The sequence below is a fragment of the Acanthochromis polyacanthus genome, chromosome 12, assembly GCF_021347895.1.
Source record: "Acanthochromis polyacanthus isolate Apoly-LR-REF ecotype Palm Island chromosome 12, KAUST_Apoly_ChrSc, whole genome shotgun sequence".
Taxonomy (NCBI): Eukaryota; Metazoa; Chordata; class Actinopteri; family Pomacentridae; genus Acanthochromis; species Acanthochromis polyacanthus.
This window is the reverse complement of record NC_067124.1, coordinates 35,180,630-35,194,738: the sequence shown is the minus strand read 5'-3', so window position 1 is coordinate 35,194,738 and position 14,109 is coordinate 35,180,630. Positions and strand designations below refer to the sequence as shown.

Sequence of the window (14,109 nt, the reverse complement as noted above, 5' to 3'; positions counted from 1 at the left end):
TTTTCTTCTGTCGCAGCATTGATATACTTTTTTACTTGTCCCTTTGCTATTTCACTTGCTATGATGTGTTTCAATAAACATGAGATACAGTATATTGTGATGTGTGTTGAAAGTGAAGTGTGTGAAGTGTCGTATAAGAACAACTGATAGGATGAAATGAACGTCACATGTTGTTTACAAGCAAGGATCACACCATCAGTTGGATGGATGGATGGATGGATGGATGGATGGATGGATGGATGGATGGATAGATGGATGGATGGACTGCTGACATTGGCGATGGAGGTACATTACCGTTTGAAAGTTTGGAGTTACTCAGAAATGTCCTTGTTGAAAGAAAAGCAGTTTTTTTCAATGAAAATAACATTAAATTAAACAGAAAAACAGTCTAGACATTGGTAATGTGGTAAATGACTATTCTAGCTGGAAACAGATGATTTTTAATGGAATATCTCCATAGGAGTACAGAGGAACATTTCCAGCAACCATCACTCCTGTGTTCTGATGCTACATTGTGTTAGCCAATCGTGTTGCTAATCGTGGCTACTTGATTAGAAAACCCTTGTGCATTTATGTCAGCACATGAATGAAAGTGTGAGGTTTCATGGAAAACATGAAATTGTCTGGGTGACCCCAAACTTTTGAATGGCAGTGTATGTACCACTGGAATCCTTGTGTCACATAAAATAGTGAAAAAAACTGGTGTCCCAGTACTGGAATGTAAGCAGCAATCTATGGACGAGGTGTAAAGACGCTAGTGAAACTGACATCCCGGTGCCCAAAATGAGAGCAGGAGACTGTTGCTGTGATATTTGAACTTCTTTATGCCGAGGGCCTGTCCTCTCTGGATCTTCAATTGCAAATTGAAAATTGTAGGGCTTAAAGACGCTGAGGGAAGTGAGATGACTTGTGGGTAGAAACTGTCTGAAGGTGCTTGATGTGAAAATTGTAGGCCTGACCTTCATGGTTGTCAATCCTTCTTGGTTGAGAAGGTTTCCAAAAGGAGGGAAGGAGTAGTACATCTAGGTTGATGGTGCACAATGGAAAGGATGATGTTGACCAAAAACATGCTCTCTGTCAGCAGTGTTTTGCACAAGAAAACAATTTCAAAGTGCTTTTTTTCAGCTTAGCACGTCAATATCGTACATTTATGTTGTATTTCACGTTTAGATTTTTTCTATAAATGAGTAAAAAAAAAAAAGGTCACATGTAGACCTACTTCAGCTTCATGGAGGGCATCTCAGGAGTGCAGAAAGCCTGTGGTTAATATTACAACAAGGAATATTTCAACATCACAATGTAAATTCTGTTGATTCATCAAAATAAATCATGATGTAGGCGATTGTGCATTTGTATATTATGCCAGTCTGAGGCAGAAAAAAAGAAGAAGTGGACAAAGGAAACAGACACACCAACAGCAGTGGAGGGAGAACGTATACAAATCTCACAAGCCTTTCCACGACTGCATGCAAAATCCTGGCACAGATTTCAAGGTAAGACAAAGAAATTCAAAATGAGATGTCGGAATTTAAAATAAATATATGCATACATATTTATTTTAAATTGCTTCCACTTGTAATTTGCTGTTATAAACAGAAATACACACAGAGTATTAGTAGATAAAAGTGGATCAAGTCTAACTCTTTTCCATGTCTTTGATCTTTGTATTAGATGATGAAGTTGTTTGTTCTGGTGATGTTGATGGCATGTCCTGCAAGCCCTCAAGGTACTTTTCTGCATTTAACAGAATGAATATCTCAAGGAAACATCACAGTATGGTCGCATGAAAGTCAGTATATGATGATTTGCTGTCTTTTATAATTTATCTTTACAGGTTCGAATGTAACCTATCACAACAGTTGTTTTTTTTTAACTTTAATGGGCAAAAACAAATACAACAGATAATTGTGAAACCATGTCAAATGTGCTTAATGGAATAGATAATGTTGCTTATTCCCACATTTCTGTCATTTCTGTCATAACTTAAGAGGAAAATCATGCCCACATTTTCTCACAAATAAACATTAAACACCAAAATATGTAACTGAAATGCAAGCAAAATAAATTAAACATGTGAACCCCTAAACCTGCTGTTAGGCTTGAAAGGCTGTTGTCGTTAAATAATCCCTAAAAGTACACTCGAGCCAGAAAGAGCGAAACCAGGATGAATCACAGATTTTTTAATGTTCGGACGGGCCTTGAATGTATCGTGTGATGTGTGATTCAATCAGGAATTTAACCAAATCCAAGCTTACCATTCCATTTGAACCAGATTTTTTTTTTTTTTTTTTTTAAACTTCTCTGACCTTTTTCACAACTAAGAAACAATGATATACTCAACTGTGGCTGACAGTCACCTGGCAACTAAAATTCTGAGAGTTTCCTTCGGTGAACTGCAGGCAGTTTTTACAAATAGCAAAGAGAAAAAAAACAAGAGATACTGAGAGCAAAATAAAAATCACGAGATCAATAAAATACATGCAGCGTGCCTCAAAAATGGTAATTAGAGGAGTAAATTGTTGAACCATGCTTATGGTGAAACATCTTTCTACAGTTGACATGCAGAGAAATGTGGAAAACGTCTCGTTTGTAGAGGCTGTCAAAATATACAGAGCAGGATATGCGTAGAATGTATTGGTAACACCTGTGGACACTTGGAAAAATGCTTTCAAGTTCAACATTATTTCTTATTTTTTGTTTCATTCCAACCACTGTTTTCTTTTATTTCAGATATGTCTGGTAAAATGTTGATTTTCACACGAGAAGGTAACTTCCTTTATGCCAGAAAGTCTATAGCACGACGGAATTTCCATACTGTAACCGTCTGTTTCAGGTAACAATAAATCTGTAAAATGCATTGAAGAGTTTGCTGTAGACTGAACAAAAATATACATGATGCATGTTGTCATGACTACAGATCAGCAGCAGACCTCAAAAGAGGCCACACCTTGTTCTCTTTGGCCACCATCTATTCCACCAATCAGTTTGTCATTTCTTGGGATGACACCAATAAGGAGATGGAGTTCTACATAGATGGCAGAAAGGTTACATTTGAAGGGATCGACTACAAGCCCAACGTGTGGCACTCTGTTTGCACCACATGGAGCGCTCAGACTGGACTCCTGCAGCTGTGGTTCGATGGACAACGCTTGATGAACAAGTATTCCGGCAACGGGCTAATCCGAGGGCCTGTTAAAATAGTTTTAGGACAGGTACAGATCCACTGAAAAGCACAATAACAACAATTTTAATGTACTGCGTGTCTCTAGTGTATACATGACAACATTTTATTCATGGTATCTCTAACATCTACATTCCCCACAGAGGGAGGAATACTACAATAGGGGCTACAAAATGGAACACTCTTTCATGGGCTCCATGTCTGACGTCCACATGTGGGACTACATCCTCTCCAACTGTGACATCCAGAACTACATGAATGAACTTAGCTTCCCTCCAGGGAATGTGCTGAACTGGAAGGCGCTGGACCTGTCCATCGCAGAAGGTGTGCTGACAGAAGATAAAGTTATGGCTTGTGTCTGAACTTCTAAAACAAGACTATCAGTATTTTAGAGGACCGAAAATCCTTGTGTGAGTGTGTGTGTGTTTTATGTCCAATGTAAAGAAGACGTTAACAATGTTAGCAACATACGCTAGCAGTCAAAAGTTTGGACACACTTTGTCATTCAAATGAAAGTGTGTCCAAACTGTTGATTGGTAGTGTATGTTGAATCATTGTCTGTTAAATGATTGTTTTGGATGGTTTTAATCATGTTAGCAATCATATGACACAGGTATTTAGGTTTCTCTGATTATGTTTTCTGTCCACACCATGAAAAGATCTCTAATTAACATGTTATGGTAATCTGCTGTCCATTCTCTGCAAAACTGTATGTTCAGTTAAATGTGTAATTAAGCTGGAGAACTAAGATAATCAAATGAAGTAGTTGTTGACCTTGCACCGTTTGTCTTTCAACAGACTTGTTCTGTGTAGGTGTCAGTATGAAGAGACATAAAAACTAAAAGGGAGACTTATGTCAAAGATGTCCTTGACCACAAAAATATTCAGTCATAACAAAAGTGCACCAAACTCCTACATTTTTCTGATGACTTTCATCGAAGACGTACGGTATATTATGTGTAAAAATGGCCGCAACACTTATTTTTTGTTTAACAATGAGTCTAATGATAAGGATATAATAAAAACTGATAATAATGAGTCAAAGTCGATTGAGGAATTTTTATCTTTTGACTTTGGTTTAATGCCACTGCTACAGTTTTCACAACCAATAACCGAGACATCAGTTTTGTGATGATTAAACTCTAGAACATTTCCTGCCATCCATACATGATGCATAAAATACAGTTAAAAAGGGCTTTGATTGGCCCTGTGTCATCAGGAGACACATCAATCTATAGCTGAGTGTCATCAACATAGTGATTAAAAATAATAAAAAGTGCAGGAGCTAAGACTGAAACTTGAGAAACACCATGACTCATTTTCTAGCTAAATGCTTTCTTTTTAGAAGGGGTTTAACTATGGGTGTAGGATGTGGGAATCCAAAGGGCAGGTCACCAGTTTTAAACAAAGCACTTGGACAAACATCTCTATATTGCTACAGACTTTGAAAATTCACAGGCTGTCTCTCAAATCAGGCTCAATCTGCTGCACCTGTGAGATTGAGCTCGGCTGTGTGCTGTTGCCGATCAGCTGGGAGGTGATATAAGGAGGGATCTCCCAACTGCTCAGATGGTTGGGGGTAGGTGGCCTGGAAGGTTTGACGCCATCAGTCGGCTTTCTTCTGGAAACCTAATTGTCTTTGTGTCGTGTCAGTTGACAGAACCCAGCACTTCCTTTCTTTTGTTTTGGGGAATGTTTTTCTTTTAAGGGGCTTTAGTTTGGTCTATCACCTTGGTAGATTTAGTGAGGGATAGTGGTATTCAACAACACACTATCCTCTTTTAGACCACAGAACCCCGTTTTCTGTTTGTTTGTGCAGTTTTTGTTAGTTTCACCCGTGAACAACTATGGTTCGTTTAGTTTCATCTGAGGCAAGAGGGGGGTGGAAGGTAACAATACCAACCAGGCCAAATTTCTCCATTGTTACTTTGGCCACAAACAAGGATTCTGGGGTGTTTTAAAAATGGAAATATCAGTATCATAGAACATCAAAAATCCTATTATCTGTACTTTAATATCTAATATAAAGATGAGTTACCAACATCAACAAAGTTTTAAAGTCCATCTTAATGCAAGAATCATATGGAAGGATTATTTTATCTGCCCAAAACATGAGATTTCTACCTAACGAGACTGTCTTCCTGTCCTTTCTGTACAAAACTGTGTTCCAAAGTTCAGCCAAAAGCATAAAAAAAGCAGTCGAACTGAGGTTCCCAAATAAAGTTATTTTTGACCTTATGCCAACTTTTTCAATAGACTTGCTCTATGAAGGTGTTGCTTCACAGCCGCAGAAGAGTAAAAACAGAGACGGAGTACAGTTAAGTGTCAGTGGACACTCACAAAAAAAATTCAGCCATGAGAAGAAAGTTAAATAAGACAAACTGTCGAGGTGCCACAGCAAAGAACAGCTTAAAGGGCATGCATATATAATGTGGATAAAGGGGTAGAGAGTGGAAGTGTAGGTGGGTGTGGAGATCAGGTAATTTCTTATAAATCTGTGAAAGATGTGCACTAGGGCTGCACAATATATTGTTTCAGCAGTCGCGTGGCATGAAGGACATGAACGGCATCATGCTACAACTTTTTTTGCTCCTTCATACGCAAAGAAAACTTGCACCGTTCTCATTTTCCATGACTAATCTGCTAGAATAGCTTGTCTGATGGAGCGTCATTTACTCCAATTTTAGAGTTTTTATATATATTGAGTGACTTTATTCACAAGACCCAGAGTTTGTTGAGATGTGAAAAGAAGTTTACATACACTTGTACCAGTCCATGTACAACATGGCAGTACTGAGTTTCCATCAGCTTCTATACATATCAGACATGTTTTTGCTACATAAAGAATAGGCATTTTGCTTTCATAGATTCATTAATATAAGACAAAATATGACAATCTGCTAGGCCAAAAATATACATATAGTAATGCTAATATTTGGTTAAACATCCTTCAGCCATTTTCAACTCAACTAAGTACTTTTGGTACTTGAGTACCAAAAGCTTCTGCTTATATCGTTGACCCTCCTCTTGACAGAGTTGGTACAAACTCTGTAAACTACATTTGTTGGTTTGCTCACACATGTTTCTTCATCACAGCCTACAAGTTCTAGATGGTTTTAAGTCAAAACTTTGGGGAAAACAGTCTTAAAGGCCAGTATAGCTATTTCTTTACCACTTTTTGAGTGTGCTTGGAGTCACTGTCTTGTTGAAACATCCAACTGTGTCCAAGATCCAACTTTCTGGCTGATGATTTCAGGTTTTCATGAAGAATGTGGAGGCAATCCACTTTCTTCATTATTGCATTTATTTTGTGTAAAGTAGCAGTTCCAACAGCAGCAAACAACCAGAGTATAATACTGCCACCACCATGCTTGTATGGTAGGTTTGGTGTTTTTGGGGTTAAGACCACCAAACCTACGTGTGTTCTTGATGAACACCGCTTACTACATCACCCATTCAAGTTGCTGTATGGATATTTTTCACCCAACAATTTTGTCATATTTCCAGAAAACACACAAATCTATGGAAAACCCAGAATGCATGATTGCTTTTTGTGACAAAGACGCATGGGTCTCAATGATTCCATCATAAAGTTCTAAGAATCAGTCAAAACTCAAGACATGATACACATGGTCTTTTCAAGTGTTGGTAAACTTTTGTTCATGACAGTAGGTTCCGCATGTACACAGCAAAATGAGCGAGGAACACTGAAAAAGGAAGATTTGGTTGGAAAAGAAAAATGCAATATTAGCTGTATGGAAATATTTCAACCTCAGGAAAGCATGAAGTTGACGAAAAACAACCTGACAGTGTTTTGTGTTTGACCATTTAAATCAGCAGCATAAAGCTCTGTATGATGAAGCCAGATGAGAACGCCATGAAGAGCAAAAAACTATTCTAGTCGCCTTTGCCAGTGTTCTTCTGTCAACTTTATTTCATAGTTATTATTCTCATTTTCAATCCAGATCCACTCTTACAAAATCACTGTAAAACGATTACTTGTTTTCAATGGTCACTTCATGCAGCCTCCGATATTTCCTAATATTGCAATACCATTTTTTTTTCCCACCAGTATTGTATAATTTGGCTGTTTATGTATATATGCATTTCTCCTTTCTCACATGAGTATCTTTCAAGTTCTGTTTTTATGATTGCTTCTCGTAACATTATAGAGCAGAAACTCCACTGAGTGACGTAATCACTTTGCTGCATTGATAGTTTTATTCTATTCAGTGTGACGTTATTGTCAGCATACAAGATGGTGTACTTTTGACAACTGTGAACAAGAGTTTCACACCAAAACAAGGATGAAGGATAGAGTATGAAAAAAAAAAAAAAAACATGCAATTCTGAGAATGCATTTCATATTTCACATTTTTACTGTTTGAGGCCTGTTTGAGCTTTACTGAGAACTTTGAGTCTAGAGTGTCTGCAGCAAGATTTTGCAAGACAGAACAAAGGTTATTTCAACACGAGCATGTAAATTGTGTCGATTCATCAACAAAAAAAACACTATGTGGGGATAATGGGCGTTTGGTATTACACGTTTCTAAACAGAAAAGAAGAAATGGAAAAAGGAAGGAAACACAGACACACGGGAAGAAATGGGGAAGGAATAAAGTATACAAAACTCACAACCCTACTCAGTCGTACGCAAAATCTTGACACAGGCGTCAAGGTAAGACTGAGAAGTTTAAAACTGGATGAAGACTTTAGCTATGATTTTAGTATGTGTTCAAAAAATTCCCTCTTCAATGCAAAGGATCATTCATCGTCTTAGTAAGAGATCTAAACGGATCAAATCTAAATGTTTTCCATTTTTGTTCTCCTATCTTTGCATCAGATGAAGCTGTTCTTTGTGCTGGTGATGCTGTGGGGATGTGCTGCAAGTCTCGAAGGTAAATTTATTTATTTGATTTAACAGAGTGAATACCGCAGATGCATGCAAGGCAATATATAATTAACTTTCTTTAGGAATTTAAGTTTGTCAAGTTAGATTCAACTGATATATGACAAAAAAATACTTTTATCCTTAATTTAAAAGGAAGAAGCCAGCATGAGATTTGCAATAGATCAATAAAAGATGGTTTAAATGTGTTATCTTTGGCATTTAATACCAATTGTTGTGATTTTTCTGCCTTTACAAAGAGTTCTTTACTTGTAAAGAACTAATTGGGAATTTCAGCCACTCGTTGCAAAACATCTGACTGACTTGTAAGCAAAGAAAGATTAAATTACTCATATCTAAAACTTAGGTGTCATTATTGTTTCATCCCAACTAAATGTGAGTTTGCTTCATTGCGTCTTAGGCGGCCGAAATTAGCCGACATCAAGCTGAAAATGCATTTATGCCAATATATCAAATGGACACAAGTTTTTTTTTTTTTCTAAAACATTTGAAGTCACTGTAAGAAATATCTTTTATCTACTCAGCTGCTGTGTTACAGCGTCAGTCGTTCTTGGCTCCAGGTATTGGTCAGCAGCATTCAATAATATGGTTTTGGAAAATTTCGGCTCTGGATTGATTTGATGTAAAAGTTTCCAAAGAACAGAAGCCTCCAAAGCTTCTTCTCTCCTTCTCTCTGTGCTCACATATGCTTTATTTGTACAGTTTCTGACAAAACTGTTCTCACTTTTGTATTTTTCCGTTGTCAAACAACAAAATAAGTATATTAAAGTCAGCATTGAGTCTACATGTTAAGCAGCGGTCATTTCTAAGCTTCTGCTCTGCACTGATGACATCCTGTTTTTACAACCGTCATGTCATCAGACAAACTCACCCAACATGAGTTAAAGATGACAAATTCAGCTGTATTAAAGAGTTTTAAGCTACTACCAAAGTCTGAGAATTACAGAATTACACAATAAGGAGGAAAAGGAGTTGCGTTAACTGGTCTGTGCTTGTGAAACATCCACTGTGTACCCGTTGTGCTTTTTAATACACAGACTAAGTGTTTGCACTTTAAGCAGTTTAATAGAAACTTAGATTTCTTTTGGGAGTTGACTTAACGAATGAGCCCTGTTTCATTTATTTTTATCATGATGTTGTTTCCAGTTTCACATTAGTTTTATACGGTCATATATAAACCCTTATTCATATTTTGTACCATGCTGCATTTAACAACAATATACAGTTTTTCAAAATAAAATTAAGTCAAATAAAATTATAAGGATTATTTCTTTTTGAAGGAAAATCAAATTGGTACAGTAATTGATAGATACACACGTGGACAAAATTGTTGGTACCCCTCAGTTAAAGAAGGAAAAACCCACAATTCTCACTGAAATCACTTGAAACTCACAAAAGTAACAATAAATAAAAATTTATTGAAAATTAAATAATCAAAATCAGCCATCACTTTTGAATTGTTGATTAACATAATTATTTAAAAAAACAAACTAATGAAATAGGGCTGGACAAAAATGATGGTACCCATAACTTAATATTTTGTTGCACAACCTTTTGAGGCAATCACTGCAATTAAACGATTTCTGTATTTGTCAATGAGCGTTCTGCAGCTGTCAACAGGTATTTTGGCCCACTCCTCATGAGCAAACAGCTCCAGTTGTCTCAGGTTTGATGGGTGTCTTCTCCAAATGGCATGTTTCAGCTCCTTCCACATATGTTCAATGGGATTCAGATCTGGGCTCATAGAAGGCCACTTTAGAATAGTCCAACGCTTTTCTCTCAGCCATTCTTGGGTGTTTTTGGCTGTGTGTTTTGGATCGTTGTCCTGTTGGAAGACCCATGACCTGCGACTGAGACCAAGCTTTCTGACACTAGGCAGCACATTTCTCTCCAGAATGCCTTGATAGTCTTCAGATTTCATCGTACCTTGCACACTTTCAAGACACCCTGTGCCAGATGCAGCAAAGCAGCCCCAAAACATTACTGAGCCTCCTCCATGTTTCACCGTAGGGACAGTGTTCTTTTCTTCGTATGCTTGGTTTTTGAGTCTATGAACATAGAGTTGATGTGCCTTACCAAAAAGCTCCAGTTTGGTCTCATCTGTCCAAAGGACATTCTCCCAGAAGCTTTGTGGCTTGTCAACATGCATTTTTGCAAATTCCAGTCTGGCTTTTTTATGAGTTTTTTTCAGCAGTGGTGTCCTCCTTGGTCGTCTCCCATGAAGTCCACTTTGGCTCAAACAACGACGAATGGTGCGATCTGACACTGATGTACCTTGGCCTTGGAGTTCACCTTTAATTTCTTTGGAGGTTGCTCTGGGCTCTTTGGATGCAATTCCAACGATCCGTCTCTTCAATTTGTCATCAATTTTCCTCTTGCGGCCACGTCCAGGGAGGTTGGCTACTGTCCCGTGGGTCTTGAACTTCTGAATAATATGAGCCACTGTTGTCACAGGAACTTCAAGCTGTTTAGAGATGGTCTTATAGCCTTTACCTTTAAGATGTTTGTCTATAATTTTTTTTCGGATGTCCTGGGACAATTCTCTCCTTCGCTTTCTGTTGTCCATGTTCAGTGTGGTACACACCTTTTCACCAAACAGCAGGGTGACTACTTGTCTCCCTTTAAATAGGCAGACTGACTGATTATGAGTTTGGAAACACCTGTGATGTCAATTAAATGACACACCTGAGTTAATCATGTCACTCTGGTCAAATAGTTTTCAATCTTTTATAGAGGTACCATCATTTTTGTCCAGGCCTGTTTCATTAGTTTGTTTTTTTTAATAATTATGTTAATCAACAATTCAAAAGTGATGGCTGATTTTGATTATTTAATTTTCAATAAATTTTTATTTATTGTTACTTTTGTGAGTTTCAAGTGATTTCAGTGAGAATTGTGGGTTTTTCCTTCTTTAACTGAGGGGTACCAACAATTTTGTCCACGTGTGTAAGTCAATAGAAAAATAATCAATAGTGGCAGCCCTTTTGGTGCATGACATTTTATTTCCTTCTAAGAGCCAATTTAAAAATTTGCATGCAAACAATGAACATATTAATCTAAAGCAAGAATCAAACGGAAACTGAAGAATCAAAATGTCTTTTACTAACTATAAAGACATGAAAGCTTTGAAGTTTTACTTTCAACTTTGATCCTGCTTTCATATAATGTGGTTAAAGCATCCTTCAGCTTGTCAGTGAAAATAATCTATGGTAAAAAAAAAGTGATAAGAGACCAGTTTTCTCTCCTTTCAGATCTGACAGGTAAAATGCTCACCTTCCCAGTGGAAAGCAACACGAATCATGTCAAGCTGAATTCATCAAAAGAAGATTTCAGTGCTGTAACAGTCTGTCACAGGTAGCAACGAATGTATAAAACACAAAGAAGAACCCACTGAATCTCTGACTGTGACCGTATATCACATATGATGTGTTTGTCGTGTCTGCAGAACCTTCACAGATCTCAATAGGGACCACGCGCTGTTCTCTATGGCTTTACCTTCTTCTTATAATGCCTACCTGCTTTTCTGGGATCACACCAACAAGGAGATTGAGACACATGTCAGGGAAGCAAAGGCAGAATTCCGAGGGTTCGACTACAAGCCAAACATGTGGCACTCTATCTGCACCACCTGGGACTCCAAGACTGGACTAGTGCAAATGTGGTTTGATGGGCTTCCTTCAATTAAGAAGTATGTCAGCTCTGGATCAAACATCAGAGGACGTCCTATCATTATTCTAGGACAGGTACGATAAGGCTCTAGCGTACAAATCTCAGATCCATGCATCCATCCATCCATCCATCCATTATCTATACAACTGGTGTTGTCTGTTTTTAGTTGTTGCAATTTTAAGTTTCTCAGGCTGCTGTCTGGGCCAGGCTTCTCTTAAAAAAAGAGATCCTTGTATCTCAACGGGACCAACCTGGTTAAATAAAGGCTAAATAAGGGGCCGTTTACACGAGGACGCTTGCAGGTGAAAACGGCAAAATATTTCAACAAAACACCCTACCGTTTATACGAGGACGGCGTTTTGGGGGCTTGAAAACGCAAAAATTTGAAACCGGCCTCCAGAGTGGAAAAGTAGAAAACGCTCCACCGTTACGTTTCCGTCTAAACAGCAAAACGCAAAACTTTGCCAATATCTGACCACGTCGCGCACGCGATTACGTCACATACGTGCTTTGGTTTGCCGGCCGGTACAAGGACGTAAACAAAGATGTGTGATTATTTCCATCCTTCCTACCTTCAAGCAACTCTGGCAGCTCTATGTACACTACAGGAGTCGTACCAACAAACGTACAGAATCTGTACAGATTCCATTCATGAACATTTACCGCGGCGGAGATCCGAAAAGGGAGATAGTAAGCATGCGCGTAGACATGGCAGAGTTTTATCACAGCGCCACCCAGCTGCATATCCAATCGAATTCCACACACTATAGAGTCACCGTATATACGCAGATTTCCTTCAAAACCACTCGTCTAAACGTGAAATGACAAGACGCCACTTTTGCGTTTTCTGTTAGGATGGTCCTCGTATAAACGGCCCCTAAAAAAATAAAAATTCACTGCTTAATCCTCATTAGGGTTACAGGGCGGGGGCTGGAGCCCATCCTAGCTGAATTAAGGCGAAGGCAGGGGACACCCTGGACAGGTCACCAGTCTGTCACAGGGCTACACGTAGAGACAGTCACACTCACATTCGCACCTATGGAGATTTTAGAATTAACCTCAGCATGTTTTTGGGCTGTGGGAGTACCCGGAGAAAACTCATGCATACACAAGGAGAACATGCAAATGCCATGCAGAAAGATCCCGGGCCCAGGCTGGGATGCCTCTAGCTGCAAGGCAACAGTGCTAACCACAGAGGCACTGTGTGGCCCATCTCAAATTTAGGTTTATTTTAATGTATCGCAAACCTTTTCCTTCCCCACAGGAGCAGGACGGCTACGGCGGAGGGTTTCACGACAAGCAGTCCTTCGTGGGCATGGTGTCCGACGTCCACATGTGGGACTACGTCCTGTCGCACTGTGAGATCCAGCGCTATTTGAACGAACTGAACTTCACTCCGGGGAACGTGCTGAACTGGGCGGCCATGGACTTCCAGCAGATAGGCAGAGTGGTGAAAGAAGAAAAATTCATGTCGTGCCACTGAATTTTGATAACAGGATCCAATGTCAAAAAAAAAACTCATCTGCTGTGTTTTCACGTCCAGTAAATAGAATAAAATACCAACGTCAACAACTCACTCTTTGTCACTCTTGATTAAAGGATAGTGTGTGTCATTTTTTAAGTCTATCTCAATGCAGTGCACGAATCGAGATCTGCACTTAAGACTGTGCTGTTAATAAATCTGCTGCCTTTTCTGTGCAAAACTATTCAGCTATAATAAAACAACTGTCAAGTCAAAGCAATTTGTTAAATCGCCATCCATTAAAAGGTCATTTTGGATGTTTTGATCATATTTAGGTTTGTCTGATTATTTTACTTGTTAACATTTTCAGAGAGAAGGCCAACAACAACATTTCATTTTCAAGTAGTGTTTCAAATAGACACCTCTTTAAATATCAGGTGTGATCAACAAGTTCAGGCACTTTACCTATGAGAATCAAAACTGTAACTGATGTAAATTTGGTCACCATTTCTGTAGAAGTAGTTTCATTGTGCACTGATACCCTGCTCCCAGTGCTCCTGCAACAATTGGTAATGCTCCCTGTATTTTTCATTACTTTAACATGTCCACGCACCTTCTGGAATGAGCACCAATTCATCTAAACTGAGTCAAAATGAGACAACTTTAGCTTAAATTTCACCTTGGGGCAGAGGAAGAAGTCACATGGACCCAAATATGGTGAACATGGCAGCTGATGAGGAATGATTGCATTGTGTGGCAAAAAACAAACAGTCCACAGTCCGGTGGAGCAACCAAATGCTTCCCAGTTTGGGCAATTTGGGCAAAGATCTTTTACGAGTTTCAGGGAAATAGTTTGCTGTCAGGACCATTGGCACAGGATAATCAGAT

The 14,109-nt window shown here is 38.6% G+C and overlaps 2 protein-coding genes across 3 annotated transcripts; both read left to right on the top strand.

Annotated features, from left to right (window-relative positions):
* Positions 1 to 1,671: 1,671 nt before the first annotated feature.
* On the top strand, positions 1,672 to 4,185 carry LOC110952959 (serum amyloid P-component-like). Its single transcript, XM_022196735.2, has 4 exons — positions 1,672 to 1,726; positions 2,731 to 2,833; positions 2,918 to 3,212; positions 3,325 to 4,185. Exons 1-4 carry the CDS (start codon positions 1,672 to 1,674, stop codon positions 3,541 to 3,543), a joined length of 672 nt encoding a protein of 223 aa, XP_022052427.1. The 3' UTR covers positions 3,544 to 4,185.
* A 3,543-nt stretch (positions 4,186 to 7,728) lies between these two features.
* LOC110952958 (serum amyloid P-component-like) lies at positions 7,729 to 13,335 on the top strand. Of its 2 annotated transcripts, none has more exons than XM_022196733.2 (5): positions 7,729 to 7,859; positions 8,025 to 8,079; positions 11,342 to 11,444; positions 11,536 to 11,833; positions 13,024 to 13,335. In XM_022196733.2, the coding sequence occupies exons 1-5, from the start codon at positions 7,749 to 7,751 to the stop codon at positions 13,240 to 13,242; spliced, it is 786 nt and encodes a 261-aa protein (XP_022052425.2). In that variant the 5' UTR covers positions 7,729 to 7,748; the 3' UTR covers positions 13,243 to 13,335. The 2 variants fall into 2 exon arrangements, with proteins under 2 accessions (XP_022052425.2, XP_022052426.2); XM_022196734.2 differs by having other exon boundaries at positions 7,844 to 7,908.
* The last annotated feature ends 774 nt before the right edge of the window (positions 13,336 to 14,109 follow it).

Excerpts from the sequence above, each read along its gene's own strand:
- LOC110952958 (XM_022196733.2), top strand. The coding sequence starts at position 7,749 with ATGGAAAAAGGAAGGAAACACAGACACACGGGAAGAAATGGGGAAGGA. Across the intron at positions 8,080-11,341 it reads ATGTGCTGCAAGTCTCGAAG|ATCTGACAGGTAAAATGCTC; the intron begins GTAAATTTATTT and ends CTCTCCTTTCAG. Across the intron at positions 11,445-11,535 it reads GCTGTAACAGTCTGTCACAG|AACCTTCACAGATCTCAATA; the intron begins GTAGCAACGAAT and ends TCGTGTCTGCAG.
- LOC110952959 (XM_022196735.2), top strand. The coding sequence starts at position 1,672 with ATGATGAAGTTGTTTGTTCTGGTGATGTTGATGGCATGTCCTGCAAGC. Across the intron at positions 1,727-2,730 it reads ATGTCCTGCAAGCCCTCAAG|ATATGTCTGGTAAAATGTTG; the intron begins GTACTTTTCTGC and ends CTTTTATTTCAG. Across the intron at positions 2,834-2,917 it reads ACTGTAACCGTCTGTTTCAG|ATCAGCAGCAGACCTCAAAA; the intron begins GTAACAATAAAT and ends TCATGACTACAG.